Here is a 14,985-nt window from a genome sequence, read left to right as displayed (position 1 = left end):
TAGCTTGACAAGGTCTTTACCTTCTCTGCCAAACAGTGCTTGTGCTCTATGATTCCAAAGCACTCAATCATGGCAGTTAAAGTGATGTAAAAAAAGCATTAGTTCTCCAGTGTAGGTGCACCTCCTTTAGGTCAGGGTCTTATAATGAAGGCCTCAATCTCTCAAGGAATGATGGAAGAGTGGGGTATGCATTACTATAATATCCTTTCAACAAAATAGCAGGAAAACAGGCAAGCATTCTTGTTTCTAGAAAAATCTTTTCCTTATCCCTATTCAACAACAGAACAACAACAAAATAATCCATCGTGTTACCAGGCATGGAAAGTTAACAGTAGAAGGTTAATATAGTTTTTATAAAACCAATGTTAGTAATTAGGAAAGCAATTAAAATCTCATACAAAGCCAAGTTCTTTGTGTGGCTTTTGCTCACCATATGATTTCCCTTCTATATCTTGGCACTGCAATTGTTAGATTTACTATAAATTAATTTCTCTCCTAATAAGGAACGAGGGCTGAGTCTGCAGAGCCTACATTCTAGTAAATCTTTTGCAAAACGTGGTCCATTTAGCAGCAAGACAAAGTAGGCAGCAAGTGAAGTCATAGTGGCAGCAAGATCTATGGCACAGCTTCACTGTGTGGTTGCCGTTGCCAATATGTGCATTAAAATCTTAGACCTGAATTACATTATACATTATGGGATTAGTGAATCTTGGGGCAAAGTTATAAAACTCATCTTTACTGTCTGTGTAAGCCATCATTAGGTGAACAGTCAATAAAAACATAAAGCACTGAAGTTCCACTCAACTGGATAACTTGAAGCTTATTTTAGTCAAGCCCTACTGCATTTTTTACATAGTCATATGTCACAAGAAAGCCAGCTTTTCCTTTTTTATTATTGATAAAATCATCGGCTACCTTTGCAAGAGCTGGGTAATATATTATTTTTTATCTGCCAGCATCGCACACTAAGCTAGGCACTTGAGTTACTTCAGTTTTGCCTTCTCTAGAGACTAGTTCACACAAACATGTTCGCTACTGAAGCATCATGTGGTGATTTGTATCTGCAGATGAGCTCTCTCAGGTCACCTGCACTTAAGATAGAACTTGTACATCAATGCAGCACAGGATCTTCAGAAGAGCTCCTTTATGCATCTAGCTGCAAGGCATCAAATGCCGAGGAAGCAAACAGTGAGAACTCCTGCAGCTCCAAGGTAGGGTGAGCTTTCAAAAAATGTTGTTGGAATGTAGTTACTTTCAGTCCTAGTCAGCACAGTCAGGGCTGAGAGACGATAAAAATAGTAATTCAGCAAAATCTAGAGGGCCATTTCTAGATCATGGGATGGTTCATTTCCAACCCCTGCACTCCTGAAATTTAGAACTACAAGCAAGGGTGATATGGCCATACTGAAGGCTTTGCAGTCTTGTAGCAATCTGAAGCACTGCCCAACTGGGGATGAAGGAATCTGACAGCAAGTCCCAAAATTCCAAAATTTACCTTCCCTGTTTTCACTTTTGAGGCAAAGGCAACCACTGTTAAAATTTTATTTCATAGGCAAAACAACAATATGACTTGCATAGCAACACTGGCGATGTAACAATGTGTGTGAAAGGAAACCCCATGAATGAGAGATAAGTTATTTTGTGCTGGTAACCTTCCTTATCCTCTGACTTCTCCTCTCCTATAAACAATCATAATTGATGGGATTTCTACTTCTCTCTCATACTCAGACACTTCAATTTTAGGTAACATTTTACATTGTTTTGAAAATTTACCAGATTCATCTGTATACATGTAATTTTAAAAAACAAGCATAACATAGAAGTTGGCATCCTATTGGTTAGTTGTTGCATGTCTAAAAGTGTCTTTTGGCTTATGGGAGACACTAAGGGCCCTTCTACACTGTATTTATATCTCAGGATCTGATCCCAGATTATCTGCTTATTCTAGATTATTTGGCAGTGGAGACTCCTATAAATCCAGTTCAAAACAAATAATATGAGATCAGATTGTGGGACATAAGGACAGTGTAGAAGGGGCCTAACCTATCACAGGGTTTTCCTGGCAAGACTTGTTCAAAGGGTATTTTCTTTGCCTTCTTCTGAGGATGAGAGAATATGACTTGTCACCCAGTGGGTGCCCATGGCTAAGTAGGAAACCCTGGTCTCCCAAGTCCAAGTCCAATGATGAAACCACTAAACCATGTTCGCTCTTTAGTCACAATTGGAGTAGACTATTCAATCAGGTGTAGAAAAGAGTTAACAAAACAATCAAAGGACAGGAGCAACTCTCCAATGAAGAACACAGGCTCCTGTCCTGCTGGAGGTTTTCCACCTGAGAAACTGTCTGTCCACTGTCTGAACTGATTGCATTACAAAGGTCCAAGGTAGCCTGCATGATTCAACATGGCTCTCCCTATGTCCTGTTTAGGCTTGTATTTCCTTTGTATCTCCCATATGGCTGCATGGCTCAGTTGATTAGAAGTAAAACTGTCAGTCTGCATGCATACTGCAGTAGGTCTATTCTCAAACACTGGATACAAGTTGTGACAGACACAAATTGGTGTTCTTACTGCTCTCATCAATGTGAACCAACACTGTGATCAGACAGAAGTGAGGTTAATGTGTTATGTGGTTATAGCAAAGAAAAGAGAAATAATGTGCTTGTTCATGTGGTATAACTTACATTTTTCCTTTGGGGATTCATATGATAAACATTTTTTTTCTTAATATACAATTAAAAGGAATGAAATTGCCCAGAGGAAGAAGGTGATATTTCTGTGCCTATTAATTGTGGGATAAGAATCAAATATATGAGTTTAAAATATAATCTAGGTCCATCAGTTTCTAAGCACACCTGCTGTTCTCCATTTCAATCTCAAACGTTTCCAGGTCAGAAAGGTGAATAATTATTAGAGAAGATAAACCAGAATTATAAAAGCATTGAACTGACTGTTTTTAATAGGTTCTTACCAATTAACTGTCACTCCAGGGAATACATTCTATTTCGAAAGAGAATTTATCACTGAATGAAATGTTAACAACAATTATTCCACGTCCAATTGGAACATTAGCTCCAGAAACAGACGGGATCATTCCTTGAAGTCTGCCAAACATTTTAGCAAATGACACCGGCCCTTTAACAGATGGGCTACTTACTCCTTAGCTTGCCAGGATACTAATAAAGATGTTGGCTTCTGTAAAATGAAGGACACATGCCTCTCAAATTGCCAACATCCAGACAGGAGGTTAGACTTTTAAAAAAGTAAAAAGAAGAATTTGCAGGGAGGGAGGGAGGGTGGGTGGGGAGGGGGGGGGACTCAGCTTAGAAGTGCCAGACATAAATTTCACTGACACTAGTACAAAACCTTCACCAAACTCCAATTAACCCATTAAAGCCACTGAGCGTGTATATAATAATAAATGTGACTTTTATCAGACTTTTATCTTTTGTGCCATAAAAATGGTATTTAATTTTCAGTCTGTTTTTGGACAAATGCAATTATTGTAATTGCCAGATACTGCAAGCTGATTTTAACATTTGGATGCCTCATGAAAAAAAGTATACAGACAAAAACATTTCATAACTTGAAATATAATAAATGGCAACAATTTACAGAAGAAAACAACTGAGGTCAGGCTTAGGGTCACACACTATCTGTGATCAATGAACCAAATGCTGTCCACAAGCTATGAACATCGGTCCTTCTTTTTTGTCTGCAAAACACACACACACATAGACACATATATATTCAAAGGAAAGGGGCAATCATTTGATTGGGCTGCCTGCCTTTGGCTTTCAGGACTGCAAGTTTTGCAAGCCTTTATAAAAGGAAGAATGTGAAATCTGATGGGATGATCACAAGAGAGGCATAACACTTCATCTGCCATCTCAGCATCCCTACACTGGAGATCCAGAGGGCAAAGGCTTCTCCTTTCTCTATGGATGCACAATTGCATCTGGATGGTGGTAGGCATATTCCACAGCCAACCAGTAGTCATTTGGATTGAAAGCAGAAGAGATCTTGAATATTTACTTGCCCAATGCCCAAGAGAATACTTGAAAGTCTAGCTCTATCAAACTCACTGACTAAGGTGTTAGGCCCTTGGAACTGTCATGCACAGTGATAAAATAATTACTACGACTCAAATTAACGAGGAACAGCTCAAGTAGTAAACTAGTTACATGGAAGTAAAGGAAAATGATTCCAGCATATTCTCCCTCTAGACATCTCACTCATCTGTCTTCATGAGGGGGCTCCACATATGCTGCTCCCAAGAGCACCAAGGATGTGGGCATGAAGGCCCCAGATCCTACCAAATACACCCAACTTTTTGAGGCAAAGGCAACAACTATTAAAATTTTATTTCATAGGCAAAGCCAATAACATGACTTGCAAAACAACACTGGCAATGTAAAATATTAGGCTCAGAGGAGCTATTCTAGCTTTTGAACATATGGATTCTTCCATGTTCCATGAATCCACAACACAACCTTAAGTGAATTAAGGTGTTTCTAAGGAGATGGTACACGGAACAAGCAGACGGGCAGTCTAGGGAAGCCAATATTGCTCTCATCATAAATGAATATCTGATTAGGACAAACAATGATGAGATGCATTCCAGGATATAATTAGTTGCAAAGAATCTCACACTGCTGTTTCCCTACCTGTTCCCAGTGACGCCTATATTAGCATAGGTATGAGCTTTATGAGTTATGCACCAGGCAAACAAGATCTATCTATAGTGCCAGACCCAGAAAAGAGATGTAGAGATTTGCCTATATTAGCTTTGGATAGGGAACAATTAACATCCCTGTAAAATTTGTTTTGTTGTTTGTGCTCCTGTTCCCACCACTTTCTGTCCCTGTAATAATTGGATTTGGAAAAAATGGCTTCTTGTGGAAACAAGGATTGGGGAGAAAGCTTCAGTGGAGATGCCTTTCCCTATGGTAACTCCTTCTGGAATGAATTTCCCTTTAGAGGGGTAGATTTGTCTTACTTCCTGTTGTCTAACCCCTGTTCTTAACTATGAATCATATGTAAGTCACATGTTTGTAACTCAGGGACTGTCTGTGATGTGTTTCTAAGAGAGAAATGACTAATAAGATTGGTGACAAGAAGTCTGGGATGCCATTTCTGGGATCACTTCCCTGATTTTCTGCTAGCAAAGGTACATCCTCTTTTGTCACAGAACACAGGCTGGGATCCCCACTCCCCTCCCTTCAACTCACCTTTCTCGTTCCTCCTTCATCTTTTCAAATTCTTCTTCTTTAAGAGTTCCAGTCTTGGTGTTTCCTTTCTGGTCACCCTTTACACCTTTATCCTCTTTTTTCTTCCCAAACCTGATTAAGAAATTGGGAAAGGTCATATGAAGGGAGAAAAGGAATAGTAGGGAAAGTATGCATAACTGAAAATCCACACTGGGGGATTAAAACAAGAACAGTATAATGTACTTTTTGTTTCGGAAAGCTACGCCTTCCGAAATAGAGTGGATGACACTATTCAATAAACTAAAAATTCCTCAGAGTATGAATTAACTAATTTTCCATACACTCGGAGCTTAATTTTTTCCAAGATATCATCAGTTAATGTATGCTGGAGATTTCTCAAGATGCCGAATGAATGAGAATTTTTTTCAATGCTAGCCTACTATTAGCATAAATTTTAAAGCAGCTGAAGGGGTTTGTTTCCCCAAGGACAGCGTGCGTCTAAGTAATCCTTGCCAGCCCTCAAGCCCAGGCACAGAACCCCTGTGCCATGTTCTCGAACTAAAGTCGCTGCACAGCTTCAACTGTTCTCTAGTTTCCCTTTGGAAGTGAGATAAATGGTGCCACACTGTATGAATAAGAACTGTGCTAATTTAAGGGGAAAAAACACTTGGCATACCTACTTCCTATTTTCATTAGAAACACACAACAAAGTACAGGTGCAAAGGGTATACATGTCCAGGAAAAGCCATTTTCATATGTGCTAAGACAAACATTTGCTCAGTGCAAAAACTATAGAATGACATGTTTTTTGTACCACAGCTGATGGGTACTGCTGGAACTTATCATTTAGATCAATGCATGATTCTAATTTTACTGTTTGGAATTTCCAAGTTGGATTACTTCCCTGACAATTTAACAAAAACATATAATACAGTGTATGATTTAGAATGAGGAAATGCAGATTTTAGGAGAAATAGATACTGAATTGTATTTAAATGTTCTGTTGTCAGATATTATAATTTATTTCTTACATATTGAAAAGACGGGTTTCATTCATTTAAGGCTCCACAAAGCTTATGGATCATGATAATTAACTACACTGGTGTAGATGGTGGCATAGGAGCAGAAACACAGGAAGGGCTTTCTCATCTTCCCCTATTCACCCTGATTGTGGCTCAAAAAAATTGGTTACTCCAGAATTTAAACATAAATTACACTATGTAATATTTTTTTGAAAAAAAAATCTGTTCCTGGTTTAAAAGTGTTATTCCGGTTTAATATTGTGATATGTGCTTTGAAAGTAGTTGTCATATTCCAGAAACTTCCTTTTTGTGGCTGCCACAAACTATGTTGAATTGACTGAGACTAGAGGAGATATTCATTGAAAAACTATAGCAAAATGTGCTACAGGATGTCCCGCAAAAATGAAGTTTTTGAAGTTTAACAAACTTTTCCCCATGTTTTTATGATAGAACCAATTAGAAAATGACATTTATAATCCAGGAACAAAAATTATGTTACACAGTGTTATTAACAAGGTGAGAACGAGTATGTTTAGAATGTTTGTGATGGTAACACTTGGTGATGTTTCCAGCTAACAGGAAAATGGAATTGCAACACATATATCATAGTGTTGCCTGGGGCTGGTTACAAGGACCATAAAATTCCCTTGTTGAAATACCTTCACTGGTTATCAGTTTGTTTCGAGGTGCAATTCATACTGGTGGTTTTGACTTATAAAGTTCTATAGAGCTTAGATCCCAATTTATTGAAAGTCTGTATCTTCCTATATGGATCTGCCTGAGCCTAAAGGTCTTTAGGGGAGTGCTTTCACACAGGTCTAACAGACTCATAGGCCAGTCCAATAGGAAAACATGAGAGTGCCTTTTTGGTGCCATTCACATTGAAATTCACTTCCATGGGAAGTCAAGTTGCCCCTCTGCCTTTCCTTCCACTGGCATTGCCTATGGCAGGCATGGGCAAACAAAGGCCCAGGGGCTGGATGTGGCCCTCTGGGTGCTTGCCTTAGGCCCTTCCTTGTCCTCTTGGTATAAAGACATAAGGACATGGTGGCCCACCACATTCTTATGCCAAAAAAAATGAGGGTGGAAGACACACAGCAGCTGAGAGCCCTCTGGAGCGTTCTTAGCCACCGGGTGTCTCGCCTTCCTCTTGGCATAATGACAGTGCAAGCCGCCCCATCCTTATGCCAGGAGGACAACTCGAGGAAGGCACACAGCAGCTGAGAGTCCTCCGGACCACTCTCAGCCACTGTCTGTCTCACTTCCTCCTGGCATAATGTCAAGAGGACAGCCCAAGGATCAAGTGAGGAGGATCAGGGCAGTTGCCATGTGTCTTGCCTTTCCCCCAGCATAAGAATGGGGTGAGGATAACCCCTGCTCTGCCCTTTCCTGGTCCTCCCCATCTAGTGTGTGCTCGGCACCTCTCCCCGTTGGCCTGGTCCTCCTGACCAGGTCTACAATGGGGCCCCAAGGCAAAAAAGTTTGCCCATGCCTGGCCTATCATGCGTATGTGTGTGTTGTATTTTTTATCTTTATTGTTATGTCTATAAAACTATTTCAAACCTTTAAAATTATAGGTGCTCATACAGAAAGCTAATATCATTATTTATGCTTTTGTATTATTAGATTTTTAGTTATACATTAAGGTAAAGGTTTTCCCCTGACGATAAGTCCAGTCGTGACCGACTCTGGGAGTTGGTGCTCATCTCCATTTCAAAGCCGAAGAGCCGGTGTTGTCTGTAGACACCTCCAAGGTCATGTGGCTGGCATGACTGCATAGAGCGCCGTTACCTTCCCGCCGGAGCGGTACTTATTGATCTACTCACATTTGCATGTTTTCGAACTGCTAGGTTGGCAGGAGCTGGGGCTAACAACAGGCGCTCATTCCGCTCCCGGGATTTGAACCTAGCACCTTTTGGTCTGCAAGTTGAGCAGCTCAGTGCTTTAACGCACTGTGCCACCAGGGGCCCCACAATAATGTATAACTAGTTATACATTAGTTAAACATTATTTCAACATTGTAACAAGATCCCTCAGGACCCTTATTTGGAGAAAAGCGGGATATCAATGAAACACGTTAAGCATATAAAAAATGTATACAGTATAAGCAGTAACAAAATGCAACTAGTCTTCAAAAATCCCCCACACAAAAGGAATTAAGAAATAATACTGCATCATCATATAGGGTCAATGGTCAAAATACTTTTGCCACAAGACTCCCCTGTACCAATAAAAACAGTAAAAACACTTTAAAATCAAGCCAGTGTCACTTTAGTTGGCAGTAATTTTATTTAGAATATATATGTATAAGCAAAGAATTTGAAACAGGTTGGTTTTTGAAATTGCACGAAGGTCAATATCTCTATATGAGGCCATAAACACTTCACAGTTCTCAAATGTGAGGACACTACTAAGAAAGTCCCACACCAACCTGATTCATCTCACTAGCAGGATCTCTGATGAAGAAAGAACTTTTGTAAATGCAATCATCAGAAAGTGCCAACAGAGATTTTTTTTGGGGGGGGGGAGGGACGACGACAATTTTTAGTCCTCTCAACTCAGCATTTGCCCATACTTCTATTGTTCACATCACTGACATCCACAAAGGCCGCATCTGTTATGCTTCAAGTAAACTGGCTCCAAACAAAGTAATTCTTAAGAAAAAATCACAACCCTGGAAAAACATAAAGCAGGCCCAGGTTGAGTCTATATGGAGGCTCTGTCCCACCTTCACTGCATATCATCTCTATCTCTGTTTGACCCCTTTACTGCCACACACATCTGTTTTAAACCAAACCAAAATCAATTTGGAAATCCACACAGGATCCCCATTATATAGTCAAACTGGTGCAAGGATTTTTTCCCTACCATACGCATGTGTTTTCTGGGTGCTGACACAGACAAGGGAGCTATCCTTTCATGATGAGAATGGTGATCTAGGCGACCATCTGATCTAGGTGAGCACCCATCAACCTGGCCCTTTCCCATCTCCAATACCACTGCAAGCCCAATTCAAAAATTGTTATCCTCAAAAACAACAGAGTAAAATGAAGATTTTTAAAAATTGCTTCAAAGTCCTCAGTCATTAGTTTTATGCGAAATAATCCACCACAGAAAAAAATATTTTAAAACTACTACAGGAAATGGAACATGAGAAAAGCTATGGAATACTTTATAACTCACTCACCATTTAGGTCCAATTCCCTAGCAGGAGTAATTAATATTGCAGTGTAATAGATCAAAACCACATCTTCCCTTGGCCAAATGTAATCTCTGCCATAGCATATTTTCCACATGAAATCCACAATGTATCTAAATAAATGTAATCTAAATGTAATCTTTTCCATACCATATTTTATAAATAAAATCCATAATATATCTAAATAAATACATTTCGTATTTATTGATATAATCTTTAGGTGATTTCTCATGTCCTTTTGTAAAAATGAGAAAAATGCTCCTTTATTCATTAAATAACTATAAGGCCTCCAGCATGTTGGCTGAAGCATATTTTTTCTGGTATGTTGGCATTTCTCCAGTGACCAGCACTGAAATCCTACATTTCAGTGCAACCTTATATAACTCAAAATACTAATGAATTCAAGCTGTGAGACTAGAGTACAACAAAGTTAGACGCTAAAAGGTAACACACTTCCTCAGAAATATCCTTCATTGTTCACTGTAGACTTCATGCCAACAAGCAAGCCAGGAATGCCTCAGTGCAACATGAGACACATTTGTATGAGATAGATATCCATACTTATGGGACTGGAGTGTGTAAATGTGGAAATGCAGTACAGTCACATACAGAGTGGATGCTCCCTACTGCCTGGATCTTTGAAATGGTCAGCAAAACAGAATTAGGTTCACTTGAAGGGCTATCGAAGTGATCCCGGGGAAATATGGCACTCCTTTAGAACCCACAGTAATCTTTAGTAAGCTTTGCAACATGTCTAAATGGGTGTATGGGGAGTAAGGAGTGAACAAAGAAAGAGAAGGATAGTAGGTACAGAAAAAACTTACTATTTTTTTTACTAATTGCATCCAGCCTATTGTAGTTTTTTTTTTACAACTACATAAACCCTTGAATGTTTCAAAGGCTCTATCACTGATAGCTGGTGGCTCCCATGGGAGCAAGACAGTGAATTTGCTCCAGGTTTTTGACAACTTAAAGGAACTATTCAAGCTGCATAACTTATTAAAAGGATTAGATTCAGCACCATGGATAGTTCCTAACCTTTGGTACACTGGGTGTTTTTGACTTTAGCTAAAACAATTCCTGACAGTTGACCAAGCTGATTGGGGTTTTAAAGAGTTGAAGTCCAAAATACCTGGAGGATCAACGGTTCAGAATCACATGATTCAATGGCTGTTGTAGTCTGGCATGCATCAGAGGATTTTTCTGAATGTTCAGAGGATGAGGAGGATGATTGCCTTCGTTTTGGCAATTGGCAAGTTCAGTATGACCCAGAAACTGGAGGTCAGGCAGAGATGGTAACAGTGAAATACAGTCAGCCCACATATTAGCTGGTTTAACCTTTACAGATTTCACTATTCACGGATTTGATTAACATTTTCTCTCCAGGAATCTCTCCAGGAAGTTGAAATCTCTCTGATGGAGATTGATCAAGAGTTTCCCTAGAGAACCTAGAGATTCTTAGAGGGGTATTCTCTCAGATTAAAAAATAGCACTTTTTATGTGTAGTTTTCCCACTTTCATGGGTGTTCTGTGCCCCAAGCCCGAGTGAAAGTGGAGGGCCAACTGTAAAACCAGAGTGCACAGGGCAAGTGCAAGGAGAGCCCATTCCCAGTTGTTGTTGTTTTAAATAGCAAAACTTAACCACAGGAAAAATACATCCTTCTTTTTAGGAGGACCTCTAGAAGGAATAAAGGTAATCAGAAGAGGATGATATCTGAGATACTGCAAACAACAACACTTCCATCCTCTCCCCCTAAGAAAAGATTGTGGGAAGCTCACAATGTAGCAGAATATGAAGAATATACCCATGAATCACATTACAGATTACAACAAGATCACATAATTGTTGTCTACAACTGTATTTGCTCAGAATCCCATTATCTATACAAAGGGAAGAATTCAGTATAATCCTTTCCGTATAACTTTGCAAATATAAGCAAATGCACAATGCAAAATGCCCCACAAACCAATTCTGGAAAGACCTGAATCTAATAGCAGCTGAGAAGAGAACTTTCTTGTCTAATGTGTACATATTCCATGGTGAGCAGTGCTCACATTGTTCATTCCACCTTGGCCACATTCCAGATCACACATTTGATCTTGCGCTCACCTTTCCAACATAGTTTCATTTAAGCAGGAGTTTGGAATAATGTCTGATTTTTCATTTACAGATTTTTAAACTATTATTGCCACCATGTTTGTATTACTATAGGGGAAAAGGAAAAACTGGTACATTCAAATAAGGTTGTAAACTAAAGATGAGTTAATAAACCTAGATGAAAATTAGTTTCTCTTCTTGCCTCAGTTTGATACTGGAGTTTTGTGAAGTCACGTAGTACACCAAAAAAGCTAAATATAAAATCTCTCAGCCCCAGGCTGGAAAACATTTTTTTAAAAAAACATATTTTTCTTTCACTAAACCTTTAAAAATCTCTCTCCTCTACGTTGACATAAAAGGAGAAAGACACACAAAAATATAAATACATGAAATGGCACCTGCTTAAAAAAACATGCCAGGTAAAACCTGTAGGTAAGTAAGTAAGCAAGAAAGTAATAAAACCTGTTCTTACCCTATTACAAAATCTATAAATTTTTCTTACCTCCTCTTTCCTCCACCACTCTATTCTATGTTTCATGTTGCTAGGTGAATACTCTCGACAATTCCTTTGTGCTGTGAAAGTCAAGCACTTCTTCAAAAATGATGGAACATTATTTCAGGTGTATACAATACCCAGATCATGAATATAGTCAGCCTTGTGCAGCAAATATGATGGATTTCATTATGGGGAAAATATCTTCATGTGACAAAAATGATGAAATAGGTCAAACCCATGAAAAGTTCCACAAGCTCAGTGGTTCTCAACCTGTGAGTCCCCAGGTGTTTTGGCCTACAACTCCCAGAAATCCCAGTCAGTTTAGCAGCTATTAGGATTTCTGGGAGTTGAAGGCCAAAATATCTGGGGATTCCAGATTGAAAAACCACTGCACTAGCTGAAGAATTGCAGACTTGAAAAAGCTAAGGAGCCAACAGTTTAGACGAGCAAGAGTGAACAAGACTAATTCATAAGTGTTGGCAATATCTTCTTATTGTCTGTGAAAGCACATTGTCTGAATTCAGAACAAAAAAGATATAGCAGCATTAGACAGAAAATTGATAGAACCAAGAGATCTAGAACAGGGTTCGAAAAGGCTTGTAAACACAGTAGGGGTTGGAAGTCAACATTTAGGAGGAGCCATTCCACCAAGGCGAGGAAGCTCATGGTGAAGTTGCATTTGAGTATTCTTTTTTCCTCTTCCTTCTCCTATCACTGCTTCCTTTTTTAACATGACTTACTAAGATTGTAAGCATAGAAATAAAAAGAAGGTAGGGCAAGAGGGAAATCAGAATTCTTGGAGGTCAAATCACAAAACAGGAATTAGCTAGAACCTCTTACAGGCAGGGGCAAACTTCGGCCCTCCAGGTATTTTGGTCTTCAACTCCCACAATTCCTAACAGCCAGTAAGTTGGAGTCCAAAACACCTGGAGGGCTGAAGTTTGCTCATGCCTCCTAGGCTACATAACTCCATAGTAGCTTTCAGGGGAAGTAAACCATAGAACTAACAGGAAGACATAGCAAATTTCTAGAGAAACAATATCACCCAGAGGTGAAACAGCAGATACAGGTTCTGTGGTTATAGGTGTCCCACTGTGCTGTCCATTGCCCTTAATGCTTTCCACCAGGTGTAAAAGACAACAGATCCTCTGGGAGGAGGTATGTCTTCACCCACCCACATACATACAATCAAAGCCTTTAGTCAGAGATTGTTAGTTGTATAAAGAGAAAAGAGACTTAGAAAAAAAAGGAAGAAAGCACTTGAATATTTAATAACGTTAAACATTTCTAACATTGATTCCTGCTCCCAAGTATATAAAAAAGAAGGGAGGAGGGAAAATAATGATAATAACATTTTGGCCTCACACCACTCAGCACACTGTTTTTGTGACACTATGCACTATGAAGGCAGCTTCAGCTTTAAAGCCATTAGCATGCTGCCTGTAATGGAAGGACAATATTCTAAATGCACTGTGCATAATAGGTATGCATACAAAAGCAGGAAGAGGTTCTCTTTTGTGTGACTTGCCATCAGAAAAAGCAAAAAAAGGAATGAGTCACCCTAATGTGAAAGACAACGCACTGTACCTGAGAACAGGTTGTGCAGGCACAATGGATTCCCCCATTCTGATATTGAATTTAGCACCAAGACTCTGAGAACAAGAAGTGGGCCAAGTTCTAAATGCTTACTGATGGCTACAGGAATACCAGTCCATGCCAGTTTGAATGGCACCTTACATGAACAATATAAACATTTCAAATGTGCTCTAAAAGGATGAGTATAGAATGGCTCTAAGGAGATGCATTCAAGGTAGCAGCCTATTTGGGATGCTATGGAAAAAAACATCAGTCACCTATCCTCATTGGAACTGGGTTAAAGAATTGGTTAAGAACCCATCAAGGTAGTAGAATTCAGCTTCATGAGTACTCCTCCTTCTAACTACAAACACTGGCTCTGTCATTTGAATACCAAATGTGCAATTGTACAGAAGAATATTTGTTGCTACACCTTATAATCACTGATGCAGATGAAAGCAATATTTCTTTTTTTTCTGTGCTGAACTGCCCAGGTGATGGCAGAAACTGATTATTCCTAACCCCACTGACATCATCCTTTCTTTGTTTTGCTTTTAATTTCAAGACAGGTTTAAAATGAATTTGCTGTTCTGCGAGCCCACTCCGCCGTGCCTGCAATGAATTTCGTATACACAGGACCTAAAAGCGGTGGCCATGGTAACATTTCATTTCTGTGCTGAAGAGCCAGTTTCCACATCTCAAATGTGTTGATATTTACTTTGAGGATTAAAGAGCAGGGAGGTCTACAAAGTCCTCAGACTTCTAATGCAGGGAAAACATCTGCTGGACAGAGTCCTAAGCAGATTGCTAGTTAAATTCAGCAAGTGGGAATTCTTTTGGTTAATTAGGTCTCCCATATCAGGAGATGACATTGGAGATCACTGAGAGCACAGCGGTATTTGAAGCATTTTGTTTAGAAAAAAACATGAATTCAAAAGGTCAGCATGGTGGTAGGGGAGAACAACAAGGGCAAGAACAATAGAATTTGTGGCTTAGATGGTGTCATCTGTAAAAATGATGAGTGTTTGGAAAAATTCAAAGCCATTTGTGAACTTAATGGAGCAACAAAATAAAGCAAACAAGGGGCAGAAAGGAGAGACAGCAGCAGCAGACCTATTGTTGCATGGCATGGCAAGGTTTGGAAGAGAACGCTGATAAGTTATGCACAGCCTCCACCCAAATCACCAGCTTTCAGGTCTGGGAAGAGAAGATTTTTGACCTCAATGAACCAAAACGCTCAGAACGAGAGTTTGCATTACAGCACTGCTGGAGCAGATTTCTTGGGGAGATCTAGTTTCAGTGGCACTAGCAAGGCCACTTTATTTTCTTTTTTGCCAGATGTGAATGCTGAAGTGGAGCCATCTGGTCACACCATTATCAATACAC

General features: G+C 39.5%; 1 protein-coding gene across 4 annotated transcripts in view; it reads right to left on the bottom strand.

Moving 5' to 3' along the window:
- Window positions 1-14,985, bottom strand: part of pard3b (par-3 family cell polarity regulator beta) — a 691,700-nt gene that overhangs the window by 186,387 nt on the left and 490,328 nt on the right. For all 4 annotated transcript variants that reach the window (XR_010002345.1, XM_062969128.1, XM_008114949.3 and 1 more), the window contains one exon: window positions 5,231-5,341. Coding sequence is in view for 3 of the 4 variants with exons in the window: in XM_062969128.1 (XP_062825198.1) it covers window positions 5,231-5,341 (111 nt within the window). In the remaining variant the exon portion in view is untranslated. The remainder of the gene's footprint in view (window positions 1-5,230; window positions 5,342-14,985) is intronic.

This window comes from Anolis carolinensis, chromosome 1 (genome assembly GCF_035594765.1).
Source record: "Anolis carolinensis isolate JA03-04 chromosome 1, rAnoCar3.1.pri, whole genome shotgun sequence".
Taxonomy (NCBI): Eukaryota; Metazoa; Chordata; class Lepidosauria; order Squamata; family Dactyloidae; genus Anolis; species Anolis carolinensis.
Note: the sequence above shows the minus strand (reverse complement) of the source record. Positions and strands in the feature narration are given on the sequence as shown.